Source organism: Maylandia zebra, linkage group LG1, assembly GCF_041146795.1.
Source record: "Maylandia zebra isolate NMK-2024a linkage group LG1, Mzebra_GT3a, whole genome shotgun sequence".
Lineage (NCBI taxonomy): Eukaryota > Metazoa > Chordata > Actinopteri > Cichliformes > Cichlidae > Maylandia > Maylandia zebra.
In genome coordinates, this window is record NC_135167.1 from 11829844 (window position 1) to 11856590 (window position 26747).

The window sequence follows — 26747 nt, forward strand, 5'->3', positions numbered from 1 at the left end:
CGAAGAAACATTGATAGAGAGGCTGTCTACTGCGAAACTGGTGGACGAAGACGTAATTAGCACCAAGTGTCTATCTCACCGGTTTGGTAATTGCTTACAACCCCTAAGGCTGTTTAAACAAAGGAAACTTATTATTCAACTTTTGAGCAGATTGCACCCTATTACGACCTAAAAAGACATTATCTTCTGTGATGTAAAGGCCATTCTCCCTGTTGACTGATTATTTACTCAGGCGAGGCCAAAGCACAAGTAAACTATCACGCGGAAGTGAGTCTGGAAGAGCCAAACATAATGCAGGACTTGGTGAAGCTACTTTTTGAATACGTAAACAGGTGAATCTGTCAGTTCTCAATATAAAAATGCTGCTCATAGTACTAATAATACTGCATAGTATTTTATATGAATAGTAGTATGATATCATAGTTTCACACAAAAAAAACCATCATTCAGAATGAACCTTGTTTTTGTGGTACTATATTATCTGTGGCGACACCTGAGAAAAAAAATCTTCAAAACAGTTGACAAACTTTGTTTTTGTTTTGTTTTTTTACATAAGGAAAGATCTTCCAGACGGTTGGGTGCTTTATACGGCTGTTTTCCACCTACAGCTTCCTTTTCAAGGCTGAAGTCTTTTATACAACGTCTGCAATAGACACTGTGTACATTTTATTGTCTGATAAATGTCTGTGGGGGATATATAGACTATTGATTTCCAGCCATGCAGGATTGAATATACTTTCCACCATTGTCACACATCAGTACAAAGCAAAATAAAGCTGAAAAGGAGACCATAGTGTCACCTTTATTATAGGCTGGAGGTTTTACCTGATAAAGCTGTGCTGTCAGATAGATGCCAACACTTGACAGACCACGTTTTTAAAAGAAAGTTTTTAACTTGAAATTAAATGATTCCGAATTAATAACCACGTTAAATGTTATTGTTACTATTGCTTCTACAGTACTTTTCACACTGATGTCAGTAAAACTCAATTAAGTACCAGTTATCTAGTTATTGGTGTGTGCCTTGCTAGTTAATTAGCAGATGTTGAGTTGCTAGTTTGTAAATTACGAATGACTGCATGAACTGTGAGTTGTTCTCATTAACATTTAGGAGCTGTTGCTCAGACTGTGTTTACTCGTCAAATCAAGAAATTGGGAAAATATTACATTAAAAAGTCATTATGATAACAATAGGCACATTAAATTTTTATTACAGTACTTGTCATTACCCTGTGTGTACCATCTATAAAAACACATCGTCTTTGCAGAAATTGTCTTTTTTCTCCTGTGAATGGGCCACCATCAGAGAGGTTATAGTTTTCAAGCCCAGGGAGGCCAAAGTAACCACAACCATAATAAAATAAATAAAACATTACAGAACTGAACAGGTGGCAAGCAAATCCCATTCCAGAATTCTAGTGAACAAATGTGTTTTAAAACTGCTGTTTAGGAAGGAGGAAAATTGGAAAGTGTTCACTGACCCTAGTGTTTCTCCTGCAGCAGGTCTACACACAAACTGCTGTTATATAACTGCACAGGTCTGCAGATGCCCTGCACATGAACCGTGCTGTGATTAAGCCACCTGACCCTCTTTTTTTTCTTCTTTTCTGAATTAAACAATCCATGCATAACTACATTACTGTACCCAACCTTTACTTTAGCTGTTTACATATAACTTAATATCAAATCACAACAGCAGTCGCCTCTGTGCGGCTTTATATTGTAAGGTAGAGACCCTACAATAATACAGACAAAGCTACAGTGAAGCTGGAGGATGGACGCTAACTTTTTTCCACTCGATAAAAGTTACATGAAGGTTCCCGATGGTTGTGGACAAATGCAATAGCATGGCAGGATGCTGTAAACGGACCAAACTTCAGTCAGGAGAACAACTGAGAGAATCCATCCACAATACGAGGTTAGTCATTAATATACTGCAACAACATGGGAATAGAGGAGCTGCGAGAGAATTCAACATTAATGAATCAAGAGTACGGAAGTGGAGGAAGCAAGAAGAATGAGATGAGTAAAGTTTGACTTCTCTGACTGTTTTGTTTCGCTTCATGCACCTTATAATCCGTGCGCCTTATGGTTCGAATAATACGGTACCTATCTTTCTTTCACTGTATCACAAGCTAACTTTAGCCAATAACATGTCTGAGGAGCTTCAAAAGTAAGCAGTCAGTGTAGTATAAACAAGTGTATAGTTAGCAAGCCATTGAAGATTACTAGTACACAGCTTGAGACCTAGCATGAAGCGTTCTCATGTGCGTTCTCTCACTTTGAGCAAAGCATCTGATTTTGTTGTTTAGGAATGTTTAAGTTTAAAAGTGCAGGCCTTAGTGTCATTAAAAGAGATACAAGCCAGTTACCTGATCAAGGAGCTGGTTGTATAGCTCATGACAATTATCAAAGATGTATTTATAGGTGGAGTCTAGACAGGCTTTGACACAGTCCTTCACCACCATACTGGCTCTTGGTGGACTCTGGAGTTCTTGCACCTGCAAACACACAGAAATACATACAGTGTTTAAAAAGTATGCCTTCACATTCAAACATCCTAGGTTTGTTAGCAGTCCATTCAACATGAAAATCATCCAGATCATAGACATAATGCTAGCAACCCTAATCAACACCTTATCACTTGTGCAAAAAAGGGCAACCTACTCTATGTACTATATATAGTAACTGACATGTAAGTGAACTAGAATTTAGGTACATGTGCAGTGTATCACATACTAACACAGGGGCTCCACTGTTTGAGCAGCGGTGCATACTGTATACACAGTGAGGCTCAGCATGGCTATGGCACAGAATGAAAGCTTTGGTAACCTAAAGTGACAGTTTTCATTCCTTTGCTCGCAGCTGCCATCTTAGCTATGCCTCAGTGCGCTAGCGCTACAACCCGACTCCCACAAAGAACGTCGGATGGAGCCGTGCTTTTCATATACCAGGAGACAAGTCAGCATACTCTTGGGGTTGAAGGAGGTAGAGGAAACAACCATAGCTGTTTATTGATGAATGAAGTTTAACACAACTCCACTGCTTTAGCCTCAACTCATGTGGTTGTGTAACAATAAATGGTTTGGTTTTTAAGTAGTAGAAGGTTTAAGGAGTAGAAAGTGAAAATTCTAATGTATATCAGAGGTATGCAAAGTGCTCTGTTATCATTTAGTGCAAGTTTATGTCTCTTTTAGTTTTTTCTTCAATTACATCCTTGTGTTCCCCTTTCACCCCTCAGCTTGTCCACTGCCCATCCACCCTTCACTGTCACACATAAAAACACACCTTCATCCTGAAGAACGTGATGCTGGTCAGCAGATCAACAGTAGATTTCAGATCTTGGAGACGCTCTGGGTTTCCCGCAGGGAAATTATCCTGATTTAAAACAGAGAGAAAAATTACATAAGGAGAGAGGACATCTTGTTGGAAGCAGCCTTGTAACGTCACACACCTCCGACTACCACGTCATATCGCTTAGGCCAAATATTAAAATTGATTACAGAGCAATACCCAGCAATCATAACAAAATGACTGTCTGTCTAATCGTTTAGTGGACAAGGGAGGTCTCTGCTGATGAAAACCTCTATTTCAGGGCCATGAAGTCATCAGGCAGTGCAAAGCACCGTGACGGAGAGCATATAAAGCCCTGACAGCTCAGAAGAAAGGCATCGCTGGCCCATACATTATCCTACTTCTCCTACTCTCTCAGTGCTCTAATAAAATTTTGCTTGTTTTCAATCCGTCCTCTTCCTTGTCGATGAATGCACATGGGAGACTCAGGAAGTAGAGCCAAATCTTAACGCCGCCTTTAGGCTCGACAGCACAAGCGCAGGAGGGGTTTTTTATGCTAGACGACCAACAGAGGCAAAACTCGTCTGACATCTTAACGATGTCAACAGCATACAGAATTTGATTGGGTTTCCAAGAATACACACAATAGACAATTGAGGTTTTTAAAAAGAAATGTTAAACACAACCCAGAGGCAGGTCTCGAATCTATCCAACAGAAAATGCAGATGACCTGTTAATGTTTCACAGTCAGTCTGCAGTCTACCGAGACATTGCAGTATATTTCTCTAGACCCGTGATTAACAGGAAAAGTCAATTTTAGTGGTGAAAGTGTAGACCCCAATAAACAAAGCTTGACACACATTTTGCATAAGCAAATGTAGATCACGTATTCTATATTTGGCTGCTGAAGTGGGAAAAATAGAGAAGAGAGAATCAGTAGAGGCTGTTTCTTCTTCAGATAAAACGCTGTTTGTGTTGCTGCCTTTTATATGAACAATACAGTTCTTTGAGGGTTTCATCATTTCTCTCTAGATAAAAGATTCCATTCAGTTTACATTTCAAAATTAAATTTATCCAGTTGCCAAGGGACTTCTTTTTTTAGAGTTATTGGGAAAATACATGGTCATCAGTCACTTTCTTTGCCTTCTTTTTTCTACTTATGTAGCCTTGAAACACAACATTTGTACCTATGAAACAACTGCTCTATACTGTAGTGTCACCATAGCCTTGAAACTTGGTGTGTCCGTATGTACTCAGACCACACAACAACAGCTCAGTATGTGCTTTAGTTGTTATGTGTTGGTACTGAGTAAAACTAAAAGACTGCAATAGGATTTGTTGTTAAAACAAAGGTAATCCACTGAGGCTGATGAATTTCTCAATTAACATTTAACCTAATCTGTGGTTTCTTATTTTAACAAAAGAGGCAATAACAAGTCTTGGTATGAGAAGAAAATCATCTCAGAAAGAACTTAAACTGCACTCCAGAAATGTTCAATTTTCACTATTGCCAGTCTGCCTTTCAGTGATAATGGAGGTCTGATCCATTGCTGAGTTATACAATTAAATTTCATATTGCATTTAGGGAATATTTTAAATGTATTAATTCCAGCAGTTTCCTCAACTTAAAATTGTAATATAGGTGTGTAATTATGGTGACTAATGTCAAGTAAAATCAAGTGCTTGTTGACATTCACTTTAGCAGCTGTACAGAACATAGCATCTACATTCAAATATTATGACCTCACCTACCAATCTAATTTGATATCTGACAGCCAGTTTTGAATGCAGCTGGCATGTTTTTACAAAAAAAGGACTTTATTACTGATTACACCTGTGTAAAGCGGGGGATTTCTAAACAGCGGGCTACTTTAAACAGCTCAAAATGGCCCATACTTGTCAATTAGTGTTACAAAGTACAAGATGTTAAATTCTAATCTGCAAAATCACTCATTTATTACTGTTCAAGTGCTGCTGCTCTTAACTTCAGGTCTTTCTAACAGGAGCAACAGTGGTGGTGTAAGAATTTTGTCTAGCTCAACCTCTGACTATGCTTGAAAACACAATGCTGCAACTAAGAGCTCATCAACAGAAAAACAAAGTGAAAAGAAAGGAGAAAAAAGATTTATTGTCCACAAATAGACAAGCATACTAAAAGTCTAAGCATTCATCTCTGCTCCAGGAAGAAAGACATAAGCATTGCCTTACAAAGATGACAGAAAGTCCATTATGAGATGAAATGAGGAGTGAATGATGCTGATTAGCTTTTAGTTCTTTGTCTTTGCTCTATTGTATACTGAAAATTATGTTGGGCCAGTGCTTACAATTAGTGCAAAATTCCAAAACACTACCTGCTTAACACATAAAAAGAAAAGTTAGAGCAAGCCTACCATTTACAGCATGAACTGTTTACAATTTCAGCTCAGACGCTGTAAACAATACCCTGTACACTGTACGACTGATGTTAGGAAAGGCTCGAATATTCCACAGACAGTGAACAGTTACACTGATTTTACATGTGTCTGTTCTTTGGATACCCCCCAAAAAACATTTTTCCTGCTCTCCCTGTCACAGCAGCATGTTAAGTTTCCATTAAATTCAAGTTATTAAATTCCTCCAGTCTATTTTTCTAAACTGGTGACCTGCCAAGCACCACTACTTTAGGTAATACCCAGACTATAGACAAGTACCTCACACAATCCTACTTAAAAAAAAAGAGAAAATTCAAATGTTTATTTTTGCCAGGTATGGAATGGAGCAAGTCCAGCTAATCAAAAGCAGTCATGTACTGTTGAGTGCTGGAACACATCATGGGAGCTTTGAACTGGAAACAATACACTCTGACCATGAAGACATGTGGTATGCACCTCTACTTTTGCATGCCTATTGCTATAAGGTATAAATACTGCATTTAGGGGTTGCATATTAGATTTTATACACCTTTTAGATTTTCAAAGGCCTAACTTAACCTCCAATAAAAGTAGTTTTTAGTTGTTTTGCTGTTTCAAGTAGACTGAGGTTTATGCTGTAATATACTGAACTTGTTTTTTTTCCTGAGTATGTCAAATTTATAAGAGACCCCAAAAAGAACCAGAGAACAGTGGTTAGATTATATTTCTCATCTGACCTGAAAATGCCTTGAGCGACCCAAGGACAAGCTGAAGGGGATGTCTGGACTAACTTATTTAGTCTGCTGCCACTGTGACCCACCTCTGGATGAGCAGCAGAAAATAGAAGAAAGTACTTCTAAGCCCTTTCTACACAATAAATCCAGCCAAGGTTATGAACATTGAACGCCAGTATCTTATTCATTCCACTTTAGTTCGTTCTGTGCCCTTTCAATAAATAAATATAGTTGTCACAGAGGTTTCTTATTCTCTGCATTCTGTGAAAGGTGACACTAGCTCTTTTCTTCAGCTTGGATTTTTTACACTTTCTGCCATAAATTTCAAAGGGCTGGCTCTGGATTAAGCAGGTTCTGCTCTGGAAAGAACAAGATTACTCTAAATGCGCGCAACAATGCAGGCGTAGCTTTTGTTTTCTGAAAGTTTGCTTCACAAGCTTTGAAATTATGTTCGGGTGCTATGTGGGAATCATATAAGGGTAATGTTTGAATAAATGCAAATGCTTTAACAAAATCTTGTTGGTATTAACTGTTAAGCATTTATTTTTTGTTTTGTTCATTTGATGCTTTATCCAATCCATAAAAAAGGTGTTAGTAAAGAAAGCTGACGTAGTAGTGCTGTGGAAAGCTACAGGTGCATTATTAGATTTTTTTCCCACAGGTTTTGGAAGCAGAAAGAAAAAACTGCTGTTTGCATGAAGTTCTACTATACAGAGCTTCATTTTGAGACTATATGACAAGACTTAGTGTTGCTCACTGAACAAACATCACTTTATATCAAACTGCCCAAACTCAGCCCACATCGTGCTCTAAATGCTGAATTTTTATGCACGACCCAGTGAACCCCAGTGAAATCCCAGCTGGGACAGACTGGCCATATGAGGTGTCACCATGTATCAGGAGTATCAGACTAAAGTTGAAGGGGAAGAAATGCATATGTAGCAAAATGTAGAGTGGCACTTGCAACCTGGCTCCCTCACTGCTGATTCAAGTCCTCTGTTTTACAAAAGCAAACTCGATCTCCCTCAGAATGTCATTATAGGGAAATCCATACTGTGAGCAGGCGGAGAAGCCAGATCTGAATCTTATTACTGTCCAATAGTGGCAGGCGGGCTCTGTGGGATGGCTTCAGAAAGTGAGAGAATGAAAGAGAAGGTATAAACTGTGTGTGGATGTGTGTGCATGAACCACTGGTCTGTGGCAGGTTTGACAAGAGAGCAGCAGGGCAGTGCTGGCAGGTGAAGCCAGTGCGATATACTGTGACTTCTCTCAGTGAACGTGTCATTGCCAGATGACCAGGCCATCTGAAAATAAGAGAGGCCATCTCTCCTACACTTAACTCTCTCTCCTTCTCTGTCTACCACCCATACTTTTCATTCGTCATCTGTTACTCCTTCCCGCTCTTTCCAAATTCATCTCATTCCTTCCAAATGTCTCCCTCTTTGTCCAAATCCTTTCTCCTCCAACTCCTTCTCTGCTTCTTTCATCCACTTCTCTTTCCAAATCCTCGCGATCCCTCCCTCACTGTTTGCAACTTCATTCTCCATTTACCGTTTAGGCGCACACTGCTGCTTTTCGGGTGTGTCTTTAATCACATGTGGCTTCACACTGATGGCTATGGCAAAGAACAGGGGGACTGAAGCAATCACCCACTTAACGACACATTGCCTTTTGTGTTACATTAAAGGTGAGTGGGTCATCTTTCAGCTACAGTTCACTGTTTCCTGCCTCCAGATAGAGAGAAGCGTGGAACTGCATGCTCTCAGGTGCATACCTGTGTGTGCATGGCAGTATAGCGGGCTTGTATGCAAATATATTAAATAGACAGAGAAAAAGCGGGAGAAAAATATGTGTTTATATTGTATATCTGGAGGTGAGCAAATCTACATGCACAGGGTATGGAGGGTAAGGAAAATGGTGAAAAAAATGAGTGCATGACTAAGTATGTGGTATGTAGCAGGACGAGCTCTTCTAGGATTGCTCTGAAAGATTATATGCTGGAATTTAGAATTTTAATTTAAAATATGAAATAATTTGCATCCAGATAATAGTCTCAGGACAACTGAAGAATTACTCTCTTTTTGTATCAACATTTCTTAAAATGCACATCTCATGACGATACATAAAAAAAATTAGGATGTCTTGGATACACAATGATGCAAAACCACTAGCTGAAGACATTTTTATTTAGAAAAGCATTTGATTAATTTCTTCTTATGCTGTTTTTATAGTTTTATTGTTTTACATTGTTTTTATTTACTGTTATATTGTTTTTATATTCCCATTTCCTGTGTTGTAAAGCACTTTGTGATTTTTATCTGTGAAAAGCGCTTTATAAATAAATTTTACTTACTTACTAGACTGTCAAACTAACTATATTCATATTTATATTGATTAAAACCATTATATTAAAAATTAAACATTAATATTGTTTAAACGCCCATACAATGATACTAAAAACAACTGTGTAACTGTTGTCTTTGCACACTTTCATACAGTTATTGTTCAAACCACTCTCTATCGGCATGACCTGGTAGTAACAGTTTTGTTAATTTGACAATAAAAACAGCACATAATCAACAAGTTATAGAATAATTTAAGTTACATTACTATTGCAAATAATTCATTGTAATTTTCTATGATATATACCAGGATAAATATAACTTGATAAGGTGAAAAATAGGTGAACTATATGGTCATCATGGTGATACTGAACAGCTAAAATACATAGATGGAGAATTATCATAAAACAATCATAACATGATCTATTACAGTGGGACTGAGAGAATTAACTATTGAAGGAAGAAGTCATGATAGTCCCAGAGTTTCAGAAATTATGTGTACAACAGCATTTCTGATATTCACTGTCTTTGAGCTCCTAATTCACTAAGTAATTAAAAGTAACATATTATAAAACTAATGCAGACATTGTGTTGCAGATCTTGGGACACATTCATTGAGATTTGTTAAATTGCAACGTATTATACATTTGGAATATGGTTAACAATATATCTGTTTTTCTTTATTTACCTATATAAATATTGGTTTTTGCATGCACGTAATTTTATACACAATATATTTTTCTACTTCAGTAGTCAGTGATACATCTATCACTGGGGAGAAAACAGCATAAAGCAGAAGCAAGACAACATGCCAGTGAGGTCATAGAGACGTGTAATAATGTATAACGGTGAGAGCAGTTTACATCAAACGCGTTCATGCTATGGCTTTAACAAGTCAACCAGGAAATTTTTACATAAAGCAGGACAATCAGGCTCACAGAAAGAAGCTGCCTGATGTGCACTGTTCAGGAACAAGGTCCAGGCAAATGACCCTGATGTATGAACCCATATCACAAAATAAATAGGCGCACAAGTGTTACCTCCACTGGGCTCATATAGTGAAATGATATTTCCCACCATGTGCAACAGACAAAATATTAGAAGCACGTTTCCCGAGACCAGAACAGTTCAACACTAGGGTCACTATACTATAGATCTGAATCGATATCTCTATACCATAGTATTAATAAAACTGATAACATCTACAAAGATTTATTACAGGACACTTTAAAGGACTGAACTAGCTTGCACGCGTAACAGACATTTACAGTATTGCCTCATGGTACAACATTTTGATAAATCGTAACTTTGATTGCCAGTAAGGCAATCTGATTGTTCCTTTAGAAAACATAATTAGTAGGTTGTTCTTTTCTGCAGTCTGTCCCTTGCTGCTAAACTGTATAGTTAATTTAATGAAGAAGTTTCTGACGCTGGACACTGCAGATGAACCATCAAAGGAAAAAGGAAGAAGACATGATTGCCTCATTAATTAAGAGCCCAGTTTAGGATTTAGCACTTATGAAATACCTTTGTTCTTTATAACAGTAATAATAAATTCATATTTGTCTGCAGATTATAGTCTCTGGGTAGAAAAAAAATGGAGCTAACAGCCTACTTTATAGATATTTTCAGGATGTCCATTACCAGAGGCAGAGTGCTGGGCACTCTTTACTGGATCTCTTTATTGCACTAAGTGGACCACTATTTTTGAGATGATGGCCTCTTGACATTGTGGGCTGATTACTGATGTTTATGTGCCTGGATCTACCAGGGGCTGAGAAAACTGCAAAAACTGAGAGGCCATGTTTTTGTACATTTGATGCAACAATTTTGTTAATTATGGCATCAACAATGAATGCCATAATGCCTATGTCTAAATATAGACAATGTATATCTATAATTATTCTTTTCCGGATCATGCTTTTTAGGTTTTCCCTTCTTTTAGCACAGCTTCATACTATTAATATTGTACATAGTCCACTTGGTAAATGTCATCCTTGGCATGACATCACAACATTTACCAATGACATTTACCGCACCTTAAGCCCCAATATTTTGCGCATTTAACACCTTTGCACTTGGGATTAAGATCCATCTAACAAGGAACCGTATCCAAGAAAAAGAAGAATCCACATGCATTTGGCATTAGCAACAAAGTGTCACTGTGCCACACTAGATAGTCAAAGGAGAATGTAATCCAAACAAAGGTGACTCCATCTGGAATTTGTGATGTAATGGGTACTTAGACCATATTTACGGCAATAAGGAACATAGAAAAGAAAATGCCAAGTGATGAATAATATTGAGACAGACTCACTATTCTCAGAATATTTGCCTTACTCCCCGTCCTTGTATCCAGAAGGCAGTTGTCTGCTCCCTAGAGTGTTTTGTCCTTCAACCGTATCACTCCTTTGTTTTACCTGTGTATGTCTAAGTCTTTGATCTTGCCACTCCCAGGGCTGTCTTCCAGACCCTTGATGTTTTTACCTTTTGTATCTATTTAACACCTATAGGTATCCCACTGCCCCTGTCATCTTCTTGTGCTTCTGTATAAACAGTATGATTTCTCAGAGGTTTTGGGTCAGCTTACCTTCCAAGACTGACATTCTGTGCTGGTAAGCCTAGCGTATGCTTAAATACTTTAATAAACATTCCAACACAGCAAACTCTTAAGAAACAGAATTGATTTTTACATTTTTAACACATGTAGCTTTCTTTGTAAAAAAAAAAAAAAAGAAAAAGAAACAAAGAAAGAAAAAAAAATTTAATGCAATGGCAGTGTATTAGATGAGAGACATATATTACCATCCAACAAATACACTCCCTGGTTGCTCCATTAGATATATCTGTTCAATAATTAGTTAATACAAATACCTAATCAGCCAATTAGATAGCAGCAACTGCATTAAGGGATGTAGACATAGACAAGATAACCTGCTGAAGCTGAATTGAGCAACAGAAGGGGGAAGAATGGTGATTCATGTAACTTTTTACGTGACGTGTTGAAAGTGTCAGATAGGCTGGTCTGAGTATTTCAGAAACTGCTGATTTTCCCACACAATCCTATCATGCCAATTTCTGCTGTGACATTCAGATGGTAGAGCCAGAATTTGGCATAAACAACGCGAAAGCATGGATCTTTCCTGTCTTTTATCAACAGTTAACTTTGGACGCCTTAATACCAACCAAGCACCACAAACATCACAGCAAAAGCGGGTTAACCCCAGTAGTAGACAGGTATACTTAATAAAATGCCTGATGTGCATATGTACATATGTAAAACAAGCAGATATCAAACTGTCAAACATTACCAACGTCATATTTTTGTACTGACAGATGCCACATAAACATGACTACACACAAACACACACACCACATGTAAAAATCTAATACATACCCGATATTTGGAGAGGTCGATCCTCAACGAGTTGTGCAGCTGGTCCAGTAATTTGACAAATTTCTCCCTCTGCAAGGACAGAATTGTATAATTCAGTTTGGAGCATCACCTCAAAAGTATTGTGCCTAAACATTTCTTACACTGCATGGTGTGGAGCATATCTTCGCCCTAGTAATTCAGTTTTATTTGCTGGAACAAGATTTTGTCATTTTGCAATATTGCCAGCGTCAGCTTGCTGGCTAAAAATATTATATGATGCCTTACAACATTAACTTCTGAGATGTTGCTGATTTTATACAAAACTTATCTTCCACTAGAACTATTAAAAACAAATAGTGAAGTCAACAGTTCAATATCAGCTTGTAGAAAAGTAAAACATGTCACTTAAGTCTGACTGTTGCCAATAGAAATTACATTTTTTTATGAACACTATATTACACTACGGTTGGCAGACAGCAAGAAAGTATTATGTGTACTTACCCCAAAGTTAGAGGCAGCAAATCGGTCTGAAGCAGAGGCAGTGGTTGTGGTGGTGGTAGTGGGATGGGCGAAGTAGGAATTGATATTAGCAAGCAGGTTGCTCATTACTGCTGGCACCCCAGGACACATGTATTTGGCGGACAGACAAGAGAAATGCCTGCAGAGGAGAATAAATAGCTATTATCCTACAACAAGTGGTTGAGAGAGTAAGAAAAAAAGGCATGATTTCTTCACAAGGGAACATAAAACAATTACATGAAAAAGTACAACTTAAGATCCCACATCAACTGGGCAATTTCAGAAAAAAGCATCAAGAGCTCAACACGCACTTACATAGTGGTGAGAAAATGCATGTGCTAAGTTACAAAGGTGAGAAAAAAGGCTGAAAAATATTCTGTGTTACTGCAGTAACCACAATAAAAAAAGAAAGTGAGAAGACATAGAGCAGTAGAGTATTTCCTCATCATATTTCAGCTTCCTGTGGCTGAAGGGAGAACGTATTTTAATGTTCCAAACAATTACTTCTGTTAGAAGAGTTAGTTAGTGCAAGTAGACCACTGCCCGTGTTCATGCAGTAAAATGTGTCTTCAATGAGTATCTATAGAAAATTGTGTCATAAATCATACTGAGCTGTATAACCTATACTGTTAACGACATAAGGCTGCAAAGTAACAGATGGAGCATATAGGTTTAATAGTAAATCAAGGGAGGTTCAAAGGAGGAGAAATTAAACGTGTAAATTTAACTGAGAACCATTAATCCTGTATTTTTAAATATCACAGAGATAGACTCCAGCACAGTATTTGAACTGCTTAGCTGAAATCAGCCCAACAAAAATTAGATCTCAGTACTGGATGGTGCTTTAAAAATAAAGCAAGGGAGGGGGTGAGGATGGAAATGAATGAGAGCTCTTTTACTGCTGCAAACTTGACATCTTCCTGCTACCTTTTCTAATCTCCCTAGATCCTTTTTTGATTCTGTGACTTTTAGACTACACACAGTAACAGCGGCACATGCCACTTTGGATTTGGCATAAACTTGCCCTTTCTCTCTACACACATCTGAGCAGCGCTACCCAGCAGTAATTAAGTGGTGGAGCCTGAGAGGCCTAGTTTGAGCAGGGATCTATGCCTGAGTGAGGAGCATATGCTCCTTTTAACACTCCATCCTGCTGCTCCACAAGCCATTTGGAATGCATCTTAAATCATAATGCAGCAGGATGTTGTTATTGTAGATAGTATACCGCATATAAAATTAATAGGTGCAATAATCTGTATGTTTACTTTAATGCATCTCAAAACCATGCACACTTGAGCTGCCTTTTCAGCCTCAGGCATGACCCATAGCAAACAAACATTTGGATGCATGAGAGCTTAAAGCAAGATAAAATAAGCTGAACTTTATACATTTAGTATGTTTTAGCACCACTACCTTTGAGGCAAATATTGTACTTCAGTCTTACAGTTTTAGATACTACCTTAAAGATTACAACTTTGCATGACCTTACATATCACCAAATTACATTTATGATAATTTAAAGTATTACATGTTAGTATTACATGAGTTGGAAAAATATTTAGGAACCAATTGATTTGTCACTGAGTCGAAATCTGGGCTGTAAAAGAACTGGACAGGTTGTCTCATCTACTTCTACTTGCCGTAAAGCACTTAGTTGCTGCCATGTGGTTGGCTGATTAGGTATTTGTATTAACTAACAGTTGAACAGGTATATCTAGTGACGTGGCCAGTGAGCTTCAAGGCACAGCGATGGGAATATACAAATACATACAGGACTCGATATGCTGCTGTAGCCAACAATGCGACGCAGTTAAAATTAGCTGAAGCTTAAATGCCTACAGTGAGCACATTAATGCACATTACAATATTACTATTGACAGAATAGTAAAGATGACATACAAACATATATGCTCTCATTTAAGGTTTTGAATTCAAGATTTTTATTTTTATTTTTAGTGGCGTTTTTTTCACATGGTGGTATTATGAATTTAATAGGATTCAAATCCACAGATTTGAGCATGTCTAAGAGTCGGGCATTTAGACTGAAAACAGACATTTTGAAACTAAGAACATCTTGCTGAGTGAGTCATCACTTCCACAGAGTTATGTGGAGTAACGGTAGCAGATTTACTCCCCCTTCTTCTTTGTGGAGCGGACACACAGACACACATACACACACAAAAACACAAACACGTTCTCATTGGGAGGCCGATTTAATTACTCTGCTTTCAGCCTCCAAATTACCCAGGAGCACTTGGGGTTAGGAGAGCAAAGTGAATGATGCAAAGAGAGTGATGATGGCATCCGCTGAATTCCCATGGTGCTTTTAGAGCTGGATCTCCTGAGCCTATTTCCAAGAGGGAAGACATTGCCTCCCCTAAAGTTATCCTGCTTTGGTTTTTTACTAGCGGGTGAGATGTACTACACACTCACATATCATTTAATGGGTTCAGATAGCTAGGAAAAATGAAAAAAAAAAAAAGATGATGAGAGATGCGGACAGGGAGACAGGGGAGTGGTGATAGTGTGCGATGAAAAAAAACGAAAATGAGGGAGGGGTATGCCAGGAGTTGTTGTAAAGGGCACCGGAGGGAAAGTGAGCCTTCACAGCTGCTGTGATTTACGCAGTCATGATGTCAGGAGTTACTCTGAGTCAAGGTTCAGCGATGAAGAAAACAGAAAGGTAGGACCTTTCATAAATTCCTGATGAAACATAATGAGAAACACCATGGTTAAACAAGGTTCAAGCCTGAAGCATTAACTCCACGTGATAAAGCGGGTAATCAGGCCACTTACTGACCTTAAATAATGTGGCTATCCCTCATATGATACAATGAACTGTCACAGTGAATCAACAACATGTCAGCTAGCAACTCTCCATCAGTTTGCTGCACCAATATGATCCAACATGTCAGCAATGCTTGTGCTATAGTTGGGCTGTTGTTGTAGCAGCTGCACCCCATTCTTGTGTGGATATTGTGTGATAACAACTGATGGATTTTGGAAACAATTAAAACTGACTTTGCAAGGTTAAAAAGAAAGTCAGCTGCATGTTTGCCCTACAGGGCCAGCAGGAGAAAAGATAAAGTCCACAGGGTTAAATCATAATCGGTAAGAGAGTAGGTGGTGCGAGAATCAAACATACTCAGAGGTCAGTGGTTAATAAATGAAATTAACAAATTTTAAGCAAATAATTTGAAAATAATTCTCAGTCCTGTTTGATCACTTGATTTTCAAACTTGAAAGCAAAAATATGAGTTGAGCCTTCCATTCAATTTGCCAACAATCTGTGTGTAATTAGGGTCTGATTTAGTTAGGCAGCAGTTAATTACATAGTCAGCTAGTGGGACTGCCCAACAAGTGCAGTGGGAACAGAGCTTAAAAGGTGTACTTCGATGGTGCTTTTCAAACAACAGCTCATACAGAAACCAGATTGCAGAGATACTCAATGACTCATTATTAATGAATTACTGCAGTAAAAGTCATTAGCAAACAATAGATAATAGCTGATATAATGCAAGAGACTATCTTTACCTGTTTAATTCTAAAACCCATTTTTTATTTCAACTGGTAAAGGATGCTTTATTCTCTGTGTTTACCCACCTATGTGATATACTGAAAAGTATCTTACTATAATACAGTATTTTAGATATATATATAAATTATTAAGGCAAAATTTTAATTAAATCCCCATATAGGCATCTCCCCTAAAACATAGAAAATGTCAATCTGCCCATCCACGAACAGCTCCTTGACAATACTTCACATACGTGGCACACAGGCACATCTTGAGGATTTATCTACATCAAATATTATGACACCATCGTGCTCCCTAGCAGCCACCTACCAATGGGCTGAAATGTCTCATTTATAGCATTTATCCAGCTAGAACATCAAAAACACTTGATCCTTTTTGAGTCATGACAATAACATCTGATATGCATCTACAGAAGTCGAACACTTGAAATCTCTCTTTGACTGCAGAAGGAAGAGCTGAGCAAGCCACCTTGGCACACAAGTACACAGTAAGCACCTAAAGGACCTCATCTATATCAAATATGATGATGTTGCCTAGCAAACATCTGGCTCAAATTACAAATTTTTTTGCAATCATGCATCTATAACATCTATATTTTATTTTGAAGTTATGAAACGGTCTCAAACTTTGGCACATAGTCAAGCAAGAGATAGCTTAAACATACTAAGTTTTACATGAGATAATATAGCTTCAAGATAGCCAGGCTCGTGTATAGACAATTAAAACGGAGAAGTAAACCTTAATTAAAGATCAGTTATTTTTCGTACTAATGTCACTGCGGTAGTTCCTGACTAGCTCAGTCAATGTCACACAGAGCAACAAGTGGTTTGCATTCACTTTGTCTCTGTGGTGGAACCAAGCTATAAATGTAGAGTTTAAATAACAGTGTAAAAAAGAGTTTTTTATAAGAGTATAGTAAACACAAATATTTTAGAACAGGAGAAATCCATTCAGCCACATACAATACAAAAATAAACTTGGGAATGTAAAGCAGTGCATCTGGGTTGAAGCTTAGAGGATTAAGTAAATACGCTGTGCAAAGACAACAAAATAAATCTGCTGCTAGTGAACTGGATGATGGATACATGTATTGTGCAGACTTCTAAAGTGTTAACAATTGCTTTAACACAGCACAATGTCAAATGTCACATCAATGACCTTGATCAATATTGAAAGGTTTTAATGTTTCCAGTGGTGTCACTGCAGGGGAATGTGTTTGGGGGTCACGATGGAGACAAAGAGATAAACATTTATAGACAGAAAGGGTCACAGAGGATCACCGACACAAGCAAGGAGGAAAACAACACTGTTTGTGTGCCCATGATCAATGTGACAAAGGCAGGTTAGGAGGTTTTTCCATGAGACCAACAATTAATCAATCAAACTTGGGAGCTCGATAGTTTTCCAAGCTCTGATTCTGCTGAGGAGACATCTTTACTACTCCAGTTCTCCTTCGCTCGTCCTTCTCACATCTCCTTTTCTCCTTCCACTCTGGTAAATGAGACACTGACAGATTGGTGAGGTAAAAGGCCATAGATCAGGGTAGTACTAACGTCATAGCCTGATAGATGGATTCCACTCCGTATCTCATGGCAAACTCATCCACTATCTCCTGCGACACATCGTCAAAGTAGACCTTCCACGCCTCTTCCCCTTTCACCTGCGGGATCTTCACTACCCCGCTGTTCTTCACCTCAGTCAGATAGTGGAAAAGGTTCTGTGAGTGGCACGAGAGATAAGAGAGGAACAGGTTAGGGTGATGGAGCACGGTGTCATGACAGTTTTTTTGGGTGGTGCATGCCAGCTGATGAAAAACCTTATCATAGCTGTAACTGTCTTTATAAACATGATGCTTAGAACTGTGGCAATGATCAGTGGATTAGAGCAGCAACCTTTCCTAGTACCAAATCAAATGCTGATTACCTCGTGTAAACAGGTGTACTGGCCATGAGGAGGAACCACGTTCTCCTCCCCTTTCATTTCCACGCTGATCTTGAGTCTGATGGCACCAGATACTGCAGATTTGTCAGTTCTTTTATCTGTAAAACATTACCGAGCTGGATTAGACATTTAGAATAACTTAAAATTATCAGGAGAGTAGATGGCAATATTTGTTCAATTTTAATTCTATCCAAAACACAGGGTGCAATTTTCATTTCCTATATTTTGAGCTATGCAGTGTGGTTATCGTGCACCAGATTGACTAGTATGGACTGGTAATTTGTTCTTTTTACTCTGCACAGCTTTCTAAATTGCGGGCCATTGATTTTGACAATTTTTTTCTTCACAATAGCAGATGGCGAAACAAGTTAAAGACATAAAGCACATTAATCTCTACAAGTTTTGTTGCACACAGTAAAAAAAAAAAACGGATGAGAGAGACTGAAAGGGAGAGAAAAAGAGTGAGAGCGTGAGATACAAGCTCAAGCCTGTAAGAAGTGACCTTACTCTGAAAAAGAACATCAAATTTAATAATGTCCATCACTTATAAATCTGTCCTTGACCACACTACAAAGAAGAGACATACAGTGCTGTGAAAAAGTGCTTCCTCCCTTTGGAATTCCTTTTTTTTTTTTTTTTTTTGCATATTAGTCACACTTAAATTGTTCAGATCATCAAACAAGTTGTACTATTAGGGAAAGATAACCCAAGTAAATACAAAATTGAGTTTTTAAATGATTATTTCATTTATTATTAAAAAAGTTGTTCAAACCTAGCTGGCCTTATGTGAAAAAGTAATTGCCCCCTAAACCTCATAACTGGTTGTGCCACCTTTGGTAGCAAGAAAAAAACTGCATTTAAGCATTTGTGATAACTGACAATGAGTCTTCCACATCACTGGATGTGTTGCTTTTTTAGATCTTTTAGTCTACTTCACTTTGTCAGACAGGTTCTATTTGAATCATTTCTTGATTCAACAGGTCTAGCAATATTAACCAAATAATTAAACCTAAGTGTGGCTAGTGAAACTGAATTGAAATCTTTCCAAAAAATGTGGTTAATCACAGTTAATTCATGGTTTAACAATTACTTTTTCACGCAGGGCCAGGTAGTTTTGGATAGCTTTTCCCCTTAATTAATAAATAATATATATATTTTAAAACACAATGTGAAACCTGAAAGTGTGACAAATGTTAAAAAAAAAATCAGGAACACTGTGTAAAACAAAAAAACTAACATTAAAATACATCTATGACATAATCTGACACAGAAATCTTGGCGAGAGGCATTAATAACATTTATAATGACATACAATAACCTTTTGGGTTTAATTCTCCACTAGCAAATATCAACACTCAAAGACCACATGTGACAAATAAAAAAAAACGACCCGTACAGTAAGGAGATTGGGTAACTCTGTGGAGAGTAATTTGCTGTTACAGGTTGGGTTTATTTTTCACCTTAGAAAGAAGGGTCAGCGCAAATCAATACAAAGTTGTTTTCAGGTGATCTCTTTTATCCCAAGATGAAATATTTCTTTTCTCATGGGAGTGGTCTCTTCCAGAGAGACACTGGTCCCATCTGTAGGGCATGAAGGGTCACTCAGTGGTTTGGTGAGCATGAAAATAATGAATCACGCTATGGCCTTTGACAGATATCAAAACAGTTAACAGTTATTGGACATCACTCTCTTCCACCATCATCACCTCAGCACATGAGGGAAGCATGCATCATTCCCGCAAAGTTAAAGAATTTACTTGGCACATCGAGTCCCACTGCATGCTGGGATAGTTCATGTTGGGGGATCCACCTGACTCTACACATCCACATTCAGTGAAACACAGAACCAGAAGAATGATGGATTAGACCAGTGGTTCCCAAACTTTTTTTGCTAGGCCCCCTTTGTTTTACAAGAAAAATGTTCGCGCCCCCCCCCCCCCCCCCCGCGCGTGCTAACACATCCTCCGACCACACACACCCATATTTTGCTCCATTGCGGTTTATTTCGCACCTCAAACATTTCGTAAACAATTAAGCAAATACAAGTAATCTGCAATAAATTACAGGTAAACTACTAACTCTTTTACGCTACGTCCGCACCTAAACGGGTATTTTTGAAAACACAGCTGTTTCGTCCACACGTAAACAAACGGCGTTTCCAATCACCGAAAACGGAGATTTTTTAAAACTCCTATTTTGCGTTTACGTGTGGACAAGGAATACAGAGTTCGTCACGCAACGTCAAAGGTATGTGCCTTTTTTCACGTCACGCTGTGCGCCATGTTATTGTTTACATGAGATGAATTCCAGAATGGCAGATAGAGACAAAATACTGTTAATCTGACTATCTGCAGGTTTTACACGCTTACATACACACACAGTTATTGTCCCTCCATTTACAAAGACAGAGGCGTCGCGGTGTGATTATTTTACTGTAGTTGTTTTTTTCCTGTGTAATAATATTCAACATTGCTATCAATACATTTTTCAAAAAATGCCTCTCTGTGCAAAATAGTTTTAAAAACATAAACAGCTGTAGGATACTGTTTGTCCGTGATTTGAACCGGGGGACAAATCGTGACAGGATCAGCCTGATATTATTTGTATCTCACTGTAACTTTACTGTATAAAGTATAGTATAGTATGTATATCTCCAAAATGTCAGGAGTAGTTAGTCATTACAAAAAGTGTTTGTGAACTAAAAATCAAGAATGTGGGATACTGTTTGTCCGTGATTTAAACAGCCCAGCGCTGCTCCCGACAAAGGGAAAACCAATTCTGCAGGGGAGACCAACCTTGGCACTTGTGCAGGTGAAACCAAAGGGAAGATATGCTTCATCATATTTTCTAGTCTTTGGCTTAGGATGAAGTTGGTTTGGAAACATATTCAGTGATGCTTCATCTCCTGCTTTGCGTTTCTGTAGGCGCCCGTGCTAGCAGTGTCCAAGCGTTTTTTTTTCCCCCTTTTCATCTTTCATCTTTTCCTTTTCATCCCGCGCCCCCCTGCCATGGCTCTGGGAAGGTCTGGATTAGACATTGACTTGTCTGGTAGCTAATGACGCTGTGGGGGTTCTTTACAGACATTTAACTGGCGCCCCTCTGTGCTCTCATATACAGTTCAACTGTTCTGTATCAAAGCAGTGAAATTTTCCTCTGCAGTCAGTTGCTCAAGAGAGAGACATGTAAAAAATAATAACATCACAAAGGGACAGACACAAACGCAAAGGACCAGATTGAAGAGGATCTGAAGAGGCTTAGAGAGGAGAGCAGCTGGAGGGGTGGACACCCACTCCAGCAAAGGCCTGTTTAAACATTCATTGTGGACATTTAAAAAGGCATAGAGCAGCAGCAGTGGGAAGGGGTCACTATTACCACAAATTGCTTCCGTTTAGCTCGAGAGGCAAACAAAGACAACACCCGCCAGTCGTAATACCTCAGCAAAAGTGCGATCTTCCATTATGCTGCCATTCAACCTCATGCAACATTGTGAAACCAGTGATATATGAGAGCAGATACAGTGAAAGATAGCGCATGGACAGTAATGGTGGCCACAGCTAAACCACATTATATCTCAAAAGCAGTTATCAGCATCAGCTCCTAAAGCAGCTGCAATGTAACAGGAAAGCGAAGGGGAAAGACATCAAGCGGTTAAATGAGGCTGCATTGCTGTCATACTGTGTGAACTTTGCAAAATGTGCAATAATCATAATAATGATTGCCTGGGAAGCAATATATATATATATATATATATATATATTTACATATATTTTGGTAACGACTCTACATCCATACCCCTCAAACCTACCCCGCCACCCATCTTAATCCAAAACCCAATTTCAGTCAGGATCACATTAGTCAAAGAAAATTATTATTCCATCTGTAGTAGTTTATATTCTGCACATGGCTCTGTTCTGAGACCTCGCTGCCCTTCAACATGCACACATCGAAAGCCTGAGGCAGAAAGGGCATACCTCCTTGCTCGTCTACGTGTATACAAAAAAAGCCTGAGGCTGGGACAGCAGCAAGAAACCGCTTTCCCTACTAACATACAGAACGGAGCAAGCGTCAAACAAACAAGCCCAACACTGCATTATAAGGAGAAGCTGGGCCAGAGGTTGCAAAGTGACTTGGAAGCAGCAACGGTATGTATGTGCATCCTTTATTTTAATTTTTTAGTTATTTAGTTGGGTTTTTTTTGGTATGGGCTATTGTGTTGGGGCAATATTACCATTTGAAAGTCTAACACTTTGATAAATGAATAAAAGTCAAAACCTGGGCATTGTATTCATGTTGTACATCAGAAAAAGTAATTGATGTCATCACATTTTCACACAATGGTAACGTACCTAAATTGTACCATACATCCATCTCCCCACTGAGAGTGCGAACCTCGATGATGGTCTGGCCCAGGAAATCATCTGACTCGCGCTTGAAATGTTGCTTCACCCGTGATTTGATGTCATCGTCCTCATCCCACACACGCACCTTGATGCGGTCGGTAGCGTTATGACATTCACTGGAAGTTAGAGGTTGATTACGTCAAGTCAAGCAAAAAAAAAAAAAATATCACAGTAACATAAACACCAATAGTAGCAAAGGCATATTCAGTGACAGCTCATCAGGTTGGGGTATTCAGCAGAGCGGAATGGCAGTCAAATGTACAATTGAAGCATAAATATAAGCTCTAATACACACATACTTGCGAGCCTTTCCTACATGGCATATGGAGAACAATTCTTGCCTAAGAATATTAGGGGTTTTTTTTAAATAATTTTTTTGCTGTGTTTCAATGAGTGTAAATGCCTATCATGTCCATACTTTTGGAGAACGTCTCTCTGCCAGGCAGGAAGATTTACCTCAAGTCACTGCATGACCTTTATTCTGTATCTCTAGTTTTACTTTTCCCCTACTACCTACTAAATTTATCAGAATAAAGCTGAACATTTCACCAGGATCACTGTTAAGCATCATAGCACTGATTATTTCTTTGTGAGTTATAAGTTCCACTGTAAAATATCCATTGCATCCTTGCATATGTGCAGCTGACAGATGCTTCACAATAATGACGCTGCTAAACAGAACATCGTTGACCAAAGCACTTCTGGGGTCAATCTGTTCTCTGGAATTCAAACTGAGAGATTCCATTTTGTTCTAATGACATCTTGGATGTGACGGCCAGAGAGAAAACAGTTCTGCAGTTTTTGGGGATTTTTTTTTTTTTAGCTAATCCCTTTCTGGGGAAAGCACTGGCTGCTGCCGCCGCACTAGTCTGGGACTTTGCTCTCTGCCAAGTACACAGTAATGTATCGCTCTATTAATCTACATCCCTGTAGTAATGGGAAAGACCTTTATTACAGCCACAACTGGAGTCTCATCACAGGTGTGGAATTTTGTTTGTGACTAGCTTAAAACACACAAACATTCAGAAAATCTCCAAAGGACACAAGTACAACCATATGCTAAGAAGTTATTATGATTATTATAAGTATATTTAATATCATGACCACTAAGCAGTCCAAAACAGAATCCTCTGTGATCCTTTAACAGTACCCTATCTACAAACAGAGGATTATTAAAGCTAAACTGAAAAGAAAAAAGGAAAAGAAATAAATATGCACTGCTTTGCTGAAGCTTTTGTGGACTGGGGCCAAACTTAGGTCAAATTATATGTGCATGTAGTTTTTCTATTAGTTTTAACAGAGACATCTAGAAAGGCTAAATATCTAATTATCTGATTATTAACTGCATAATGAGTATTTACAAATCAGTTTGGGGTGCACTTACTATTATTACTTTTCACTGCAATAATCGTGGGAAGCCTTGTATCTGCACAGCACTAGTGAAAAACTAATGTCATATCCCATGTTTAAGATTTGCAGCTACTAAGTGGAAGAAATCCACTTTCCTTTTTATACTTTAGTTTTTTTCAAGTCTGGTACTCATCTAAATGAAAGATAGTTAATTAAGGTAAAGACGGCAAGCATCCCACAGGGTTTATAAAAGAGCCAGGTGTTTGTAATTTCTAAACTATCGATTTGGGAATAAAGTTTAGGTTCAAAATATTTTCCTGAAAGCTGGTTTAACTTTTCATTACAATTTACTTGGTTTTAGATTAGTGATATATTTTAACAGCTATATGTTTTTGCGTGGACATAATTCGGAATATAAAGTAAACTGAAAGGAAGAGAGGTGACCAAAGCGATGCAATAAGACTACACTTATAACAACAAAATGCATTTTACTTTGACATCCACATCCTCCATCTATCATTATGGAATAATGTCAGACCTACTGGGAAAGCACTTCTTGATTATTGTATTTAAATGATTCAAGTTTAAAAGGTAAAGATCTAATTTCCATCAATTTTCTTAACTTCTTATCCGTTTCAGGATCTAATGGACATGATATGCTATCAGTTGATTTTGGACAGAATAAGAGTTTACTTCAAGTGATGGTTCGAATGCCATCTTTCATGGGCTATGATGGAAACCTGCCTTAACAAAAAGGTTAAACCACCACTCATTTTTTCTGCTTGGGCTTTGTATTTTGTCAAGCCAGCTAGCTAGCAGACCTAAGAGAATAGACTATATTCTAGACTATAAGCGAAATGGAGAAAAATGATAATCGCATGCAACTAAAGCAGTAAAGCTTTTAATTCATTTCATTGTTGAATCAGCAGGGTTATGACCTGTGTTATTTGCCTTGTTAAGATGTCTTAAGACTTCCCTTGAACAGATCATTCTTAATCTAACCGAGGATTATCTGGTCAGGCAGAGGTCAAATTTATTGAGAGAACTCACAAGTTAAACTTCTCATCCCAGACTGGATTGAGGTTTCCAAAGATGGTCTTCGTCCTGCGTTTGGTCTTGCCCACCTGGACGGTTACATAAGGGTCGCTGGAGCCCGTTTTATCCTTGGCCTGTAAACCCTGCGCACTCATAACTGGAGACAGGAGATAACTGGAAATCAGTGCTGGGTCATTTAAGTACTACAAGCTGTAAATATGACATCGTTTTGAATGTTTGACTTCTCTGGCATAAATAGTACTGCTTCAATATGCCCTCTAAAGCAGCATTGTATTTAGCATGGTGTGTTTCTAAAACAATTTTTTAAGTTATCACTCAAATTAAGCATATTTAATATGTCATTCTTTTAGGCGCTGAGAACCTGCTTCAGAGTGTGCCCGAGAAGCTGCACGTTTCTCACATCCCAACTAAAGAAATTGCTTGTTTTGCCAAACTCAGCTTGCAATAGCCAATGCAACAAAGCAGCTCTCTGGCTCCTTGACAACAACCATTATTCATTGTTTTTTGTATGTGTTGTCTATGGATTATCCCTTCCTACATCTAGGCTATATGAGGTTTCCACCTCTGTGTTTATGCCCACTGCTGGGTTTCAGAGAAAACTCATTGATTCTGAATCTTACTTCCACACACAGAGGAAGGTGCAGAGGAGAGACAGTAGTATTTCACCGTGCCATGAAAGGGAAAAAGGACACTGCAGCATTAAATATGCATAAGTGACAGTCTAAATAATTCAGGGTACATATATATCCTTCAGCTCAATGCTGACATGAGCTGGTAGGCAGGATAGAAGAGGTTTGGGGAGTCACAGCCTGCATGCTTGCTTTGGGGGTACTCAGAATTCAGGGCATCTTGTAGTAAAGAAGAGGTCTGAGAAACTGACATATGCTTAAAGGGTCACATGTATGCTTAAGATAAAGCATTTGTTAAAATTACCCAATGGCAAGTAAACCCACTGCCCTCACACCTTTTTATATAAGAATTCAATCCCAGACATGACATGCTGCTGCTATAAAACATTTTTTACATCATAAGCAGCGTTTTAAATTCGCCACTCGCCGTGTTACTTCTGTATATTTCACAAACAATAACAAATGGACCGCAAATCCCTCTGATGAAAGATTGCCATAAAAGAGTGTCACTACCCTCATCTGAACACTTCTAATATCTTAGCTCTGTCTGTGAAAGCCAGCTTTTTATTTCTTGCTACTTCCCTCTGTTAAACAGAATAAACCAGAGGCAAATTAGGTGTTTCGCAGAATTTTATCCCACAACAAAATCTGTTTATAAAACTTAAATTCTATTGAATCCTGTCTGTAAATCCCATGCGGCTGTCTGGGTTTAAATTTTCTCAAGTATACACAAAAACTAATTTAAACCTAGTCTGCATTTCTGTTTTTTATGCACACTCCTGTTTAACAGTAAACATGAGAAATTACTCTGAGAATTGTTACATTTCATGAGAATTTGATGATCTCAGAAACCAATTAATTGTTGTGAAGCTCTTCAACAGAGAAATAAGATTCCCATGCTGCATGCTTGACTAACACTGTAGCATAAAATGCTGTGTTTTTAGTATGAGGAACCGATACTGAACAGAGGAGTCTGGTTGCATATCTGCTTCATAAGAAACATCATCTCAAAACAACATTGCTATGAAATAATATAAAAAATATAGATAAAGAAGGATAACTTGTTTGAAAGAGGGTGCTTCAGACTTTCAAATGTAAAATTAGTTTATGGGTGACAAAGGTTCAAATTTACTGTGCACATTCAACAAACACAGAACACCCCATGCTCATTGTCTGTG

General features: G+C 38.2%; 1 protein-coding gene across 3 annotated transcripts in view; it reads right to left on the minus strand.

Annotated features, from left to right (window-relative positions):
• The window catches only part of unc13c (unc-13 homolog C (C. elegans)), a 109853-nt gene that overhangs the window by 47107 nt on the left and 35999 nt on the right, over window positions 1-26747 (minus strand). For all 3 annotated transcript variants that reach the window (XM_076879931.1, XM_076879970.1, XM_076879906.1), the window contains exons 9-16: window positions 24935-25076; window positions 22481-22650; window positions 18117-18232; window positions 17747-17910; window positions 12638-12794; window positions 12158-12226; window positions 3289-3378; window positions 2373-2501 (exon numbers count right to left, since the gene is read on the minus strand). In XM_076879931.1, the coding sequence (XP_076736046.1) occupies window positions 2373-2501; window positions 3289-3378; window positions 12158-12226; window positions 12638-12794; window positions 17747-17910; window positions 18117-18232; window positions 22481-22650; window positions 24935-25076 (1037 nt within the window). The remainder of the gene's footprint in view (window positions 1-2372; window positions 2502-3288; window positions 3379-12157; window positions 12227-12637; window positions 12795-17746; window positions 17911-18116; window positions 18233-22480; window positions 22651-24934; window positions 25077-26747) is intronic.